Source organism: Puma concolor, chromosome C1 (genome assembly GCF_028749965.1).
Source record: "Puma concolor isolate L17-30 chromosome C1, mPumCon1.1.hap2, whole genome shotgun sequence".
NCBI lineage: Eukaryota > Metazoa > Chordata > Mammalia > Carnivora > Felidae > Puma > Puma concolor.
The window spans coordinates 73,332,474-73,346,040 of NC_141674.1; the positions used below are offsets into that span (position 1 = coordinate 73,332,474).

A 13,567-nucleotide genomic window follows, 5' to 3' on the forward strand; every position below is an offset into this window, starting at 1 on the left:
AGTCTAGTAAACAAGATGAGGTATAAACACTAGTAGGTATAAAGCAAAACACACTCTGAGAATATCAAAGGACTGATAGAATCAAGATTCTATGGGAACTCACAAGAGGGAGAGATTATTCTCAGCTAGTAAGTCAGATGGACGTCAGAGAAAGTTTCACAGAGAAAGTGACATTTGAACCAAATTTTGGAGGATTGATAAAGCTTGAACAAAAGGAGATTAACATACAGATTTCCAGGAAAAGCAGAGTATAATAAAGTCAGAGTCATGGATTCATGAGTGTCATTTGGGGAAGTAGTCTGGTTTTGGGTATAGGAATATACATCTTGGAAGCTAAGATTGGAAGAAAGGTAATTTAAAATTCAATCATGACTAGACCTAAGTACCAAACCAAGAACTCAGGCATCACTGAAAGCTTTTAATGGGGCAACTGAGAGCTGGAAGCAGAGTGGAAGAGACTGTGTGATATGGGCTCTATTCTCCAGTATGTAAAGAGTTGTTTTTCTTAACAGCTTGAGAGTAAGGGATTAACCCTCCAGAACAATCAGTGGATGAACGGCACAGTGCTTGTGGACAGCACTGTGGGGAAAGACACTTTATTTCTCATCACCTGGACAAAACAGCCTCCCAAAATCCTTCTCTGGGATCCTAGTAAAAAGAAACAGGATGGCTTTGTAGTGGACTCAAACACCAAAATGGCCTACCTCCAAATCCCAGGCACTGCCAAGGTATGGGGCCAGGTTTTATCCTTCTCACATTTGGACAAAATAATCATAGCTTTTTATTTATTTACTTTCTATTTTTATTTTTTGAAAGATATTCTCATTTTTATTTATTTTTTTTTTCAATATATGAAGTTTATTGTCAAATTGGTTTCCATACAACACCCAGCGCTCATCCCAAAAGGTGCCCTCCTCAATACCCATCACCCACCCTCCCCTCCCTCCCACCCCCCATCAACCCTCAGTTTGTTCTCAGTTTTTAAGAGGGGAAGGAAAAAAAAAAGAGGTTAGAGTGGAAGAGAGCCAAAGCATAAGAGACTCTTAAAAATCATAGCTTTTTAAATGTGCATGGTTGCTAAAAGGAAAGTTAGTATTGAATGAAAGGGAGAACACAGAAAATTCTCCATCTAATTCTCTGTCTCATTAGTATGACAGCAAATCAAGAGAAAGGAAATTGGTGATGTTTTCTCCATGTACTAAAAGGAGAACTTTCAAATTACGTAGGAGTCAAGATGCAAAATGGTCCTTGAAACTATGGGATCATGAAAAACATTTTCTCTACTTCAGGAACCCAATTATTTGATACTGCTTTTTAGAAACCAAGCAATGATAAGGACACAGCTTTCTGACCTCATTTTCCCAAATTACAATTTTATTGATGATAAGAAACATGTAGTCATTCCAAATGTACCTAAGTTTCCCTTGGCTGACAGAATATCAAAGATCTTCTTCGATATGCTTGTAAAATGCTTGTATCAGATAAGCTTTTCCTATAGGTGGCATTGAAGTCATGTCTGTGTCACCTATGGTTATTAATTGAAATTTGTCTCCATTTGTTTTGATTAGGTTGGCATTTGGAGTTACAGTCTGCAAGCAAGCTCACAAACCCTGACTCTGACTGTCACTTCCCGTCCATCAAGTGCTACTGTGCCTCCAATTACAGTGACCTCTAAAATTAACAAAAACACAGGAAAATTCCCTAGCGCTATGACAGTTTATGCAAAGATTCATCAAGGAGCCTCACCGATCCTCAGGGCCACTGTCACAGCCATAATAGAATCAGTGAATGGTAAAACAGTTACCCTGGAATTATTGGACAATGGAGCAGGTAACCATTCAAAAAATTGGAAAATACATCTTTCTTTTCCAAAAAGCAACCAAGAAAACAGAAAGAGGGCATGGTCTGATGAGGACAGTCAGAAGCGGGGAGTCCACTACTGGGGGTCTGGTTGGGAGAGCTGTCTGCTTCCCCACAATTCCTATATTTTAAAATGTTGGAAAACATGAAGACAGGCCTACCTTTTGCTTCCACAAAGGCCAAACACATTAGTGGCTTAAGCTCAATAAACTCAGAGACTCTAGGGAGTTGTCAGAGGATATTCCACACTCCCTAAAAGGGAAGGAGGAAAAGTAATAACTATCTTACGTTATCTACATTTTTATCTTCATTACACACTTTTGAGATATAAACCATACATTACAGATAAAGAAACTGAGGCTTTCGTATTTAGAAAACAGCAGATATAAATTCAAATGCATTCATATGTTACTTCTCTGTGTATGTAGACTCTGTATTAGCTTGCCCCCAAAGTGAAATTATTGTCCATTATTTTTTAAAGAATCTAATACAGAGAGTGAGAGAAAGAGAATTCTACATTTCTTTTTAGAAGGAACATTACTATGATGCAAGTAATCTTACTAGAACAAATTCTGTAAATGAATTGCCTACTTAAATCTACCCTAGTGAGAAGTCATGAATTAAAAAAAATAATCATATAACATTTTTTTCTCCCCAGTAATGTAAAGCAATTCAATTCAGTTCAAAAGATACTTATTGAATAGTTACCTTGTGCTATGTTGGATGTAGCAGAGACACACGGCATGATGTCAGATTTCAAAAAGAAAGATAACAATTCAGGAAGACAAAATATACACACATAAAGCTACACACACACACACACACACACACACACACACACACACACACGAAAAGAAAAAGTAGATCTCATTCTTAACACAATCAAATCCTAAACTCTCTTGGAGATAGTGTGACATTATCCTTGCTTTGAAAAATTTTAACCTTCATATAAGTTGGAAATATACAAATGCCCAGCTGCCTTTAGGATATTCATTAATTCCTTCATTTCCCTGTCAAGGTGCTGATGCTACTAAGGATGATGGCGTCTATTCAAGGTATTTTACAGCTTACAATGCAAATGGTAGATACAGTGTGAAAGTGTGGGCTCTTGGAGGAATAAACGCAGCCAGTCAGAGGTTGATACCCCAGCAGAATGGAGCCATGTACATACCTGGCTGGATTGAGAATGGTAAGAAGTTTGTAATAACACATCTGACTTGAGTAAAAGGCTTGAGATCAAGAGAAAACCATTAAGCCTGTGAGGAAAATGGTGTAATTTAATTTCAGGGGTTCTCAGTATTAAAACTACTGACATTTTGAGACACATAATTCTTTGTTGTGAGGGCTGTCATTTGCATTGTAGGATGTTTACTAGCATTTCTGCCCTCTACTCACTAGTTATCAGAAGCAACCCCCACAGTCATGACAATCAAAAATGTCTCCAGACATCATCCACTGTCCTCTAAGAGGCAAAATAACCTCCACTTGAAAACCAATAGATTGAAAGTAGCTTTCAACTGCCTGGGTTCATATTATAGCCCTCTAGCAAATAAAATATTTTAGGTAATCTCTTTGTGCTTCATTTTCCTCACTTGTAAAATAGGAATAATAATGGTAACCACCTCATATGGTGGCTGTGAGGAACAAACAAGGAAATACATCTAATAAGCTATTGCTGGTAAATAATAATGTTCAATAAATGTTTGCTATTATTTTTAATAAATTTTAAAACATTGGTTTTTAATTTTTTTAACATTTATTTATTATTAAGAGACAGAGACAGAGCATGAGCATGGAAGGGGCAGAGAGAGGAGGAGACACAGTATCCGAAGCAGGGTCCAGGCTCTGAGCTGTCAGCACAGAGCCTGATGCAGGGCTCAAATTCACAAACCCTAGATCATGACCTAAGCTGAAGTGGGATGCTCAACCGACTAAGCCACCCAGGCGCCCCATTTTTAAATATTTTGTAATGAAGCTCTTTCCACTGATATTGGCATTTCCATAGAATAAGGAAATTTAGGGCTTATTATATATATCAGTATCGCAAGTCCACTGTCTCCTTTCTCTTGCTCAGACCAGGGAGACTAATAGATGAATCTAAAACCAACCAGCACACAGAGCCCATATGCAAGCATGCAGGGAAATTATGTACCAAGAAACAGACATTCCTATACCATCTTTGGTAATAAACACATCCTCTAGACTAGAGCTGGAACTGGGACCAAGACTAGTCCTCATGGGTTCCAGGACCTGCTTTCCATCAATTTCTACTCTGTCTTGGGCAGAGTGTGTTGGTGCTGGTGTATTATAAGAACAGCTCCTCCAAGTAGCTTCCCACTGTCCTGTTTACTTGGTTGGGTGTGTGCTCAGTAAAAGGAGGATTCTAGGACATGTGGTATCTGATGCAAAGGCGATCACAGAAAAGAAAAAAAAAAAACACTTTAAAAGACACTATTGCTTCCAAAGCTCTTTTATATATTTCACCTGAGTTTATTTTCATTTGTTCGTCTTTCTGAGTTAGGGGAAGAAGGCAAGGGGAGATCAGTGTGGTGGCTATATCTAGCCTCATGCTCAGTGTTTTACTCACATTAGGACATTACTTTCTCCTAATTATCCCATTCTATAGATGGAGAAACAGAGGCTAGGGAGACTATTTGTCTAACTGTGATAGAACTAACTGTGGCAGGACCTGGATTGGCATTGGAAAGTCAGTGTTTTTCCCTCTATCCTTTGATGAATCTTAATACCAAGAGAGATAGTCTCTATTGTTAAATTGAATACTAACTCTGAACTTGCTATCGTATCCACTTCATCTTTGCCCAAGACGAGATTGATGGGTATGAAAATCAATCTGTCTCTACAGACAAAAATTTTAAGGGCTAAGGAAGTAGAGTTTATAAGAGAGTAAATTCTGACTAATGCCATGTTAGGGTATTATGGAATATTTTTATTGAAAAGACAGTCTGAGAACCCTAATGACTGAGCAGGCCAGGGTATTTGTTGAATTCCAGGATTACTTTTATATAACCTTTCAACAACAATGTGAGAAAAATTGAGATTGCTTCAGGCACTAAGTTCCCATGCATTCAATGAGAAGATAAGAAGTCTTCCAAAAGCATAACATTTTAGAACCCCAACATAAAACAGTTCATGAGAATCTGCAATCTAATAAGGAAAATAAAACATGAACATGGAGAAAAGAAAAATGTATAGAAGAAATAATCAAGGCAATTCTTGATGGTCCAGATGATTACCAAATAAATAGGAAAAATAATAAAACCAACAGTATTACCTAGGTGCAAGAGATTTCTTAAAATCTTAAAACAGAAGTAGGATTTAAACTGACTGAGGAAGAGTAAAATCAGGATAGACAAAGAGATGGGAAGAGAAACAATTCCAGGACAAATGTCATGAAAATAAATCATGAGAATTGTTATTCCTGAAAATGTCTGATTCTCTGTTTTTTTTTTCCCCAGATACAACCTGATTTGGGATCTTTATACCAAATAGTTAAAATTAGTTTTGTGTATGGGAGGAAACAAGGCAAAGGGGACAGTAGGAAGAGGGCATTCTGATAACCAAAGAGAAGGAAGTATAGTCATACAATGCTTACAATGTAATGTAACATAACATAACATAATGTAATATAATGTAATGTAATATAATGCAGGTGAAGTAAACTGGAATCCACCCAGACCGGAAATTAATAAGGATGATCCTCAAAGCAAGCAAGTGTGTTTCAGCAGAACATCCTCAGGAGGTTCATTTGTGGCCTCTGGTGTCCCACAGGCTCCCATACCTGATCTCTTCCCACCTTGCCAAATCACTGACCTTAAGGCAAAAATCCATGGGTACAAATTTATTAATCTGACTTGGACAGCTCCTGGAGACGATTATGATCATGGAAGAGGTAAGCAGAATGTGGTATGCACCCTGTAAAGGAGTTTAGCAGCCACGCAGGGGTGCAAAAGAAGGTGAGGCAGGCGGGTGTGTTGTGATGCATGTGGAAGGCAGAAGGCAAGAGGGCTCTTGAATGTCCTCTGAAATGAAAGGTTAGGATTTTTAAATATGAGAGGTTTGGAACCCGAAAAACTGGCGTACTTTAAGTTTTAAGAGGCTTCAACCAGTAACAGGCAATCCTTAGGGTTTTGTTTTTTGTTTTTTGTTTTGTTTTGTTTTTGAAATATTGCCAAGCTGTCCTTTAATAAACCCCATTTTTAGAAACAACTCCTGGAAAGGATTGGGAGTGGAGCATAGATTACTAAGGAGCAGAACTGGCCTTTGGAAGAAACCTACTAGATTTTGCGTGTAGTCTTTGGATTGCAGCATGGGCATCACATGAATCTTGTTAGAAATGTAGAACCCCAGTCCCCAACCAGACCTACTGAACCATAATCTGCATTTTAAGATCCCTGGGTGTTCTGTATGCACATTAAAATTTGAGAACCACCACTACCAAAATCTCCTCTATAAGTAATAAAGCAATAAGCAGTAATTTTAAAACTTCCTTTCTCAGTCAGGTGCATGCAGCATGCACAGAAATACGGACCAAGGCTTTAGGTCATGCCTGATCCAGTTTTATATTTATCACTCTGTCAAGATACACAAAGGAGAATGTAAAAAGTATACTAATACTTATAAATATGGACCATCAATTACATTTATTCATTGGAACATAGGGGATGGTGATACAGTTTCTAATAGACTTTTAAACTTCTTTACAACTTGAGAATCACATGCCACAAACTTTTTTTTTCTTTTCAGCTCAAAAGTATATCATTAGAATAAGTGCAAATATTCTTGATCTGAGAGACAAGTTCAATGATTCTATTCAAGTGAACACATCTGATCTCATCCCGAAGGAGGCCAACTCTGAGGAAGTCTTTGTGTTTACACCAGAAAACATCACTTTTGAAAATGGCACAGATCTCTTCATTGCTGTTCAGGCTGTTGATAAGGCCAACCTGAAGTCAGAAATCTCTAACATTGCACGAGTGTCTTTGTTTATCCCCCCCGAGATTCCTCCAGAGATACCTAGTCCTTCTCTTCCTTGTCCTGAAATTAATGTCAACAGCACCATTCCTGGCCTTCACATTTTAAAAATTATGTGGAAGTGGCTAGGAGAATTGCAGCTGTCAGTAGCCTTGGGCTGAGTTTTAATGAAATGAATAAATCATCCATCCTTTCTTTGATTATAAAATTTTCCAAAATGTATTTTAAACTTTCCTGTAGAGGGCGACATAATGAAATAAAATGTTAAACAACTGGCTATGCATGAATAAAAACTATCCATTCAAATCCAAAAGTTTTATCATTGCTCAGGCATTTATTAATGAAAGTATGTTTTAGTTCATTTTAAGGAGATTTTCCAATTAAGAAGAACATGTAATTTCATGTGAAAGATGCCAGAAATGGCCAACTAGGTTAGTACCAACATTACCAGGAATGTGTATTCTTTTCCCTAAATTTTGGCAAGGATGCATTTCAAGAAGAGATTGCATTGTAGAAAGAAATAGTAGAATTATGAAATCTCCACAGGCATAGATATGTATGTTATGTGCATGAAATTACAAGTCAGTGATGCTTAAAGCCACAGCGGTGGGACATGAAGTGGGAAAAGTGGGTTCAAGCCTGATATGAAGGGAAAGTGATTGAGAAATGAATTATACTGTGTATGCTTTGTACCAAATGCTCTACTAATGGCTTATATGCATTATCTTATGTAATATAATTCATTCAACAAATGTTCATCAGCTGCCTATTATATTCTAGGCCCATTCTAAGTCCTGAGTACAAGCACATGAGTAAGATTTGGCCTCTTTCCTGTAAGCAATAAAAAATATCTGAGGATCTGTTTTTAATGAAGAGGCAGATATCATCAGAGCTACGCTTCAGAAGACGGACTTTGAGGACCATGTGAAGAACTGAATAAAGTCGGGAAAGTTATGACAGATGAAAGGAAAAGGAGAGGAAAAGGAAAAGGAGCCAAATAAACTTAGCAGTATGGCAGCCTCCATACAACTAATCACAAATTCCAGGGCCTTCAAGGGGAAGTATCCTTGTAAAAGGTATTTCAAGTTCTCAGTTCATTAGCATGACGAGTTCAAGATGTGGGTGGCTCTCTGACTGAAGGCCCCAAATTTATTTCTATACAGATCTTCCTTCTTTCAAAATAGGATTTCAGGCACTTCAGAGACACATTCAATACACAGAGAGATTAAGAAAATTTTTAAATGAAGTGAAATAAGTATATAATAAAAACAAGTGGAAGGTTCAGTACATCCAACGCCTAATATAACAGTCTATACAATCGATACAATCAGATCACACATTTCATTTTGAACCTCCAAGCAGGCAGAACAAAGGAGCCCTGCAGAGTAACAAAATTAACAGAATCTACAATGGAAAACACACCAGAGGCTCAGGAGGAGCCATGTGGAGTTTCATCAATGGATGCTTAATAAATTAGGGTACCGTGATATTAAGGGCTGCACCCTCAGCAGCATCCATATAATAATTGCAACAAGTTTAATATAGTGTTGGTCACAACATCCTGCACTGTGATCACACTTCACTGTGGTGTTACAACAGAGTGATACCCCACCATTGTTTAGGAAAGACAACTCTACATTGACCCAAACAACCCAAATCTAGCAAGTAGCTCTTGAGTTTGCTCCAAAGATAAATTTCGGAGACATGGAGTGTATGTCCTTTAGGCCATTTTCTATGCCAAATTGTTCTTATATGCAAGTTTGTTATAGTAATTGAATGGCAGAGCGTTCTGAGGCTAGAAGCACACCAATGTCCTAAAGTTCAGTACTGTTGATTAAGGGCACTTTCAGGTACTCTTCCAAGCAAACAGACAGAAGGTCAATTCGAAGGTTTCTTTGAACAGTTATAAAACCAAACTGGGACACGTGCCTGACCAGAGGGCCACTCACCTGCCCCATGTGGGAAAGTGGGTCTGAAGTCTTCAACGCAGCCTCATGGAACATGGCTACCACGGGTTTAGCTTGGAAAATGTCTAAGTTACTCACTGAGATTTTAACTTCCCATTTGGACAAACTCAATGGAATATACTATGGAATACAGAAGGGAACTTCATAGGGATATATAATGTTACTTAAGAGAAAGGAGGTAAATGCCAGCACGTAAATAAGGCAGAAAGTAGAGAAGAGCAAAAGAAAACATTCGTATGTACTCTGGGAATGTAGGGAAGCTTGTTGCAAAATAGATCTGGAGTCATACGTAGTAAAATGTACCAAAATTTTGCCTTATGCCATCATTACCCCAAAATGACCTTAGTTTTTTTAGTTTCTCCTAGGCCACTTAAGTGAGTGGGTAAATCTGGTGAATATATCCAAGATACTGGTAACATAGAACTTTCAAATAAAGGCCTGTGTCCTACGTAGATTTTTTTTTCATGTAGAACCACAGCTTCATTCTGCTTCCTTTGTGAATGCTTTCTCCGCCTTTGTTACTTAACTGAGCTTGAACTCTTCTTGGAAGACTCCCTTTCTTCTAGAAGAGACTTCTCCCAGTACCCAAGAACCAGGGATGGGTGGGGAGAAGTATTCTCTAAGCTCCCTTTGCAACTTCCAAACTAGGCCATTACTCCTCTGGTCTCATGTTTTTGTTTTTGTTTTTTAAAGCCTTCATCCATTTCTGTTCCCTCACTGTCACCTACCAATCCCAAGACAGGTGCCTGGGTAACAATCTTTCTTCTCCTTGCCTCCTAAAATCTCTCTGCCTGATATCATAATCTATGTGAATGAGTCAATCAATATCTTAACCTCAAAATTCCTTGATCTTCACCTGATCTCCACTAAACTTTAACAAATTGTTAGTCTGAATCGTGAAAGTGCCTTTTTATAAATTAAAAAATGATACAATATTGGCAATTCTATGTGGTGTGACCTAATACTTCTAAGGTCCAATCTGGACCTAATAATTGCATAGAACAACCCCACCTATGAAATCTTAAAATACAATAGCCTATTCTGGGACAAGCTCTTAACCCTTTTCCTCACTTCCTATCCTCCTAAACTGTCTGGCAATTTCATGATGCTCTCTCATTACTTGATTGCCTCTTTTTACCCAGCCCATTATCTCCTTTGCTGTACAGCCCCTATATGGTGTGTCACTTCAAGTCCTTCCTTGACAACCCCTTCAATTCCCTCATCTACTTCTACTTATCTTGTTATCACACCTGCCTGGAAAATCTCTAGCTTTGCATTAAACATACTGTCTGTGTGCTTGAGGCATTCATTTACCCATTCAACAAACATTTTTTTAAGTATCTACATTATGTCCCAAGCACTGCATTAAATGCCAAGGATACAACCAGTGAACAAACCAGGTGGGGTTTCTGCTCTCAAGGAGTTTATAGGCAGCTGGCAATAAACAAGCAAGTGGGAAATTAACAATGCACAATATGTAGTTGCTATGGGGGCGGGGGAAGCATCTATTTTAAGAACCCATGGTGTGGTAGCCAGTCCACATGTGGTGTGGTATCTGCCAAAGGAAGTGGTACTTCTACTTTCATAATGTCTGGCTAGAAGCATAAAATAAGGAGGGAAAACCAAGAGAAAGATAAGCATAATAATCCTAATCAAACTTCCATTTCTCCAAGTATTATTACATCTTTCATGTTGGGCAAACTCTACTGCCACACGCAATCTGGAGTGACCCTGGGGATCAAATTCTTTTCATTTACTCAGTGAATTACTTGGTGATATCAAGATCAGCAAAAGAATAAGGATGAGAATATAAGCACTACGTTTTTAAAATTATACTTTAAAAAAACTACCTGACGTGGGGCCTCAGTGAATTAATTCTACATGCTCTCAAATAATTCTACAAGGCTTCAGACTTTTGAGCAAATGCCAAAACCTTTCCAAAGAACATGCTGTCCAAGCATTTTCAACATTGAGGGATTGATTAAAACTAAGAAAGAGAAGACAAATCAATAAAACAGTGTTCAAGGAAGCTTCCGGTAAAATTTCACCAAAATAGTCAAAGATGAAAATCCAGGTAAGAACCAAATAATGAGGACAGGAAATTCATTGAATTAGAAAGCCTAAGCAAAACATAGTTATTGTAATTAAGAAAATCTATTTAACCCAGTTCTTGGCGCTCAATATGAAAAGGGAAAAATGTTAAATCGATCTTCTTAGCCTATTCAATTATTACTAGAGATAAGTTTTTCCTAAATTTCAAAAATAATTTCAAATCGATTAGAAAAAGAAAAAACCAAAACACACGTGAAGAGCTGCAGAATGTATAGCACAATCTATACTGTTAGTGGCCATAGCAAGCTCATGCGTGATTCCAGCAGGCATAGGACTGTAGTTGGTCCTACTCATAGAGCATAGCTATGGGACCCAGAGCAATACTTTGAGGAGCCAGACAATCAGGCTATTTAGAGGAAGGCTTAATTTAGTATTTGGGGGTTGGAAAGCAGAGTACTAGCATTACCACCATCACCCCCACTGACTTAGGGGGTGAGGAAGAAGCGTTGATGGAGGGAGAGATGACAGGGTTTCAAGGCCTTGGCCAAGAAGAGGAAGGCATTACATTATCACCATCATCATTTGGTATATTACCTAATATTGATAACAACCATAATTTATTAGGATTTTACTAAGTGTCAGGCACTAAGTGCTTTGCATATTCACATCCAGGTCCTGACCTAATATTAAGTACCAACTGATGACCCACCTAAAATATGTCTAAATATGCAAATATTACAAATCAGGCTAACAAGCTATAAAAAAAAATGTGTTTATCCCCTATCTTCACAAATATACCGTCATTACGACTTCAAAACCCAGATTCAGAGTTAACATTCCTGGACCCTCACAATGTCATCCTGGAACATGGCAGCCCAGGAACAGATGGGCCATGAAGCAACCCTTTTTTTTCCTACTCTTCCCAACTCCAGTCCTCACCCTGAGGGACCTCACATTCACGGGTATGGCCTCTTTAAGCCCATGCACAATATCAATAGCTGCTCTTTATCCATCTCTTTAGCCTGGAAGTGCACACACCTTTGATGCAATCTCTGCCCTAGGGAGAACTGATCCTTGCACCCAAGTCAGTTCTGGGCCATAAAGACCATGAAAGGAGGGCCATTAATTAATCAGAGAATTTCAGGTTTCAGGCATGAGTAGCATGTTTTAGAAGTGGGGAAGGGGGGTCATTCACTGGATGGGTATAATTCCTTGGCCCTCTGGACTCTTTACCCCAGAAAAAGAGGACAGGCCAGTTTCATAATTATGGGGACTCAGGGCAACATGAAAATGTAATACCCCTTGTTCAAGCAGCAGTAAAAAATAATGTTATTAAAGCTACTAAGGGGCATCTGGGTGGCTCAGTCACTTAAGCGCCCAATTTTTTATTTTGGCTTAGGCCATGATCTCCCAGTTTGTGAGGCCAAGCTCCACATCAGCCCATGCTGTCAGTGTGGAGCCTGCTTGGGATTCTCTCTCTCTTTCTTTCTCTCTGCTCTGTGCATACATGTGAATGCACACGCTCTCTCAAAATAAATAAATAAACTTTAAAAAAGTTCCTAAAATATAAAGCTTTTTCCTTTCTTCCATAGTCTTTCTCAGCTTTCTGTGATATTTTTGTTATTTAAAGTTATTCCAAGGGACACAGGAGTACTGATGCATAGGGGCACTTGTACCCCAATGTTCATAGCAGCACTCTCAACAATAGCCAAATTATGGAAAGAGCCTAAATGTCCATCAACTGATGAATGGATAAAGAAATTGTGGTTTATATACACAATGGAATACTACGTGGCAATGAGAAAAAATGAAATATGGCCTTTTGTAGCAACGTGGATGGAACTGGAGAGTGTGATGCTAAGTGAAATAAGCCATACAGAGAAAGACAGATACCATATGGTTTCACTCTTATGTGGATCCTGAGAAACTTAACAGGAACCCATGGGGGAGGGGAAGGAAAAAAAAAAAAAAAAGAGGTTAGAGTGGGAGAGAGCCAAAGCATAAGAGACTGTTGAGAACTGAGAACAAACTGAGGGTTGATGGGGGGTGGGAGGGAGGAGAGGGTGGGTGATGGGTATTGAGGAGGGCACCTTTTGGGATGAGCACTGGGTGTTGTATGGAAACCAATTTGACAATAAATTTCATATATAAATAAAAAATAAATAAAATAAAATTTCAAACTGTAGAGTAAAAAAAAATAAATAAATAATAAATACCTGTCATTCCAAAAAAAATAAATAAATAAAAAAATAAAGTTATTCCAAATAAAGATAAACCACTATTTGAAAGTACATATATGAATTTTACTATTCATTTTCATATTGTACAATGCGAGGTCTAAATGCAAATGTAAGAACACTTAACTTGTATGTGGAACACACAATTTGTATTTTGTAGCCTGTACATGCATGTATATTTGATTCTTGCCAGAACAGTGAAAACACTGAACAAAACTGACTCAAGTCAGTTTTTATTTCACACCTTGTTATATATATGTTCTCCACCTTTCGCTTACCTGTGAGTAAGCAGGACAAAAAGAAAAAGGAACTACGGTTACCCTATTTTTCCCTTTCCTTCTATCTCACCATTTTCAACATAAGTAGTTGGCTAATAAAGGGAAGTAACAAGAATAAGAAAAAAATACAATACAATTTCTTGGTTGTTTATGTTTCTTAGAATATCATTGCCTTCTTTCT

At 38.1% G+C, this 13,567-nt stretch overlaps 1 protein-coding gene across 1 annotated transcript in view; it reads left to right on the forward strand.

Moving 5' to 3' along the window:
• CLCA1 (chloride channel accessory 1) overlaps positions 1-7,178 on the forward strand; it is a 37,129-nt gene extending 29,951 nt beyond the window's left edge. Inside the window, exons 10-14 of the mRNA XM_025934650.2 lie at positions 513-728; positions 1,569-1,830; positions 2,879-3,049; positions 5,531-5,770; positions 6,625-7,178. Of these exons, the coding sequence (XP_025790435.2) occupies positions 513-728; positions 1,569-1,830; positions 2,879-3,049; positions 5,531-5,770; positions 6,625-7,013 (1,278 nt within the window). The 3' untranslated portion in view covers positions 7,014-7,178. The remainder of the gene's footprint in view (positions 1-512; positions 729-1,568; positions 1,831-2,878; positions 3,050-5,530; positions 5,771-6,624) is intronic.
• The last annotated feature ends 6,389 nt before the right edge of the window (positions 7,179-13,567 follow it).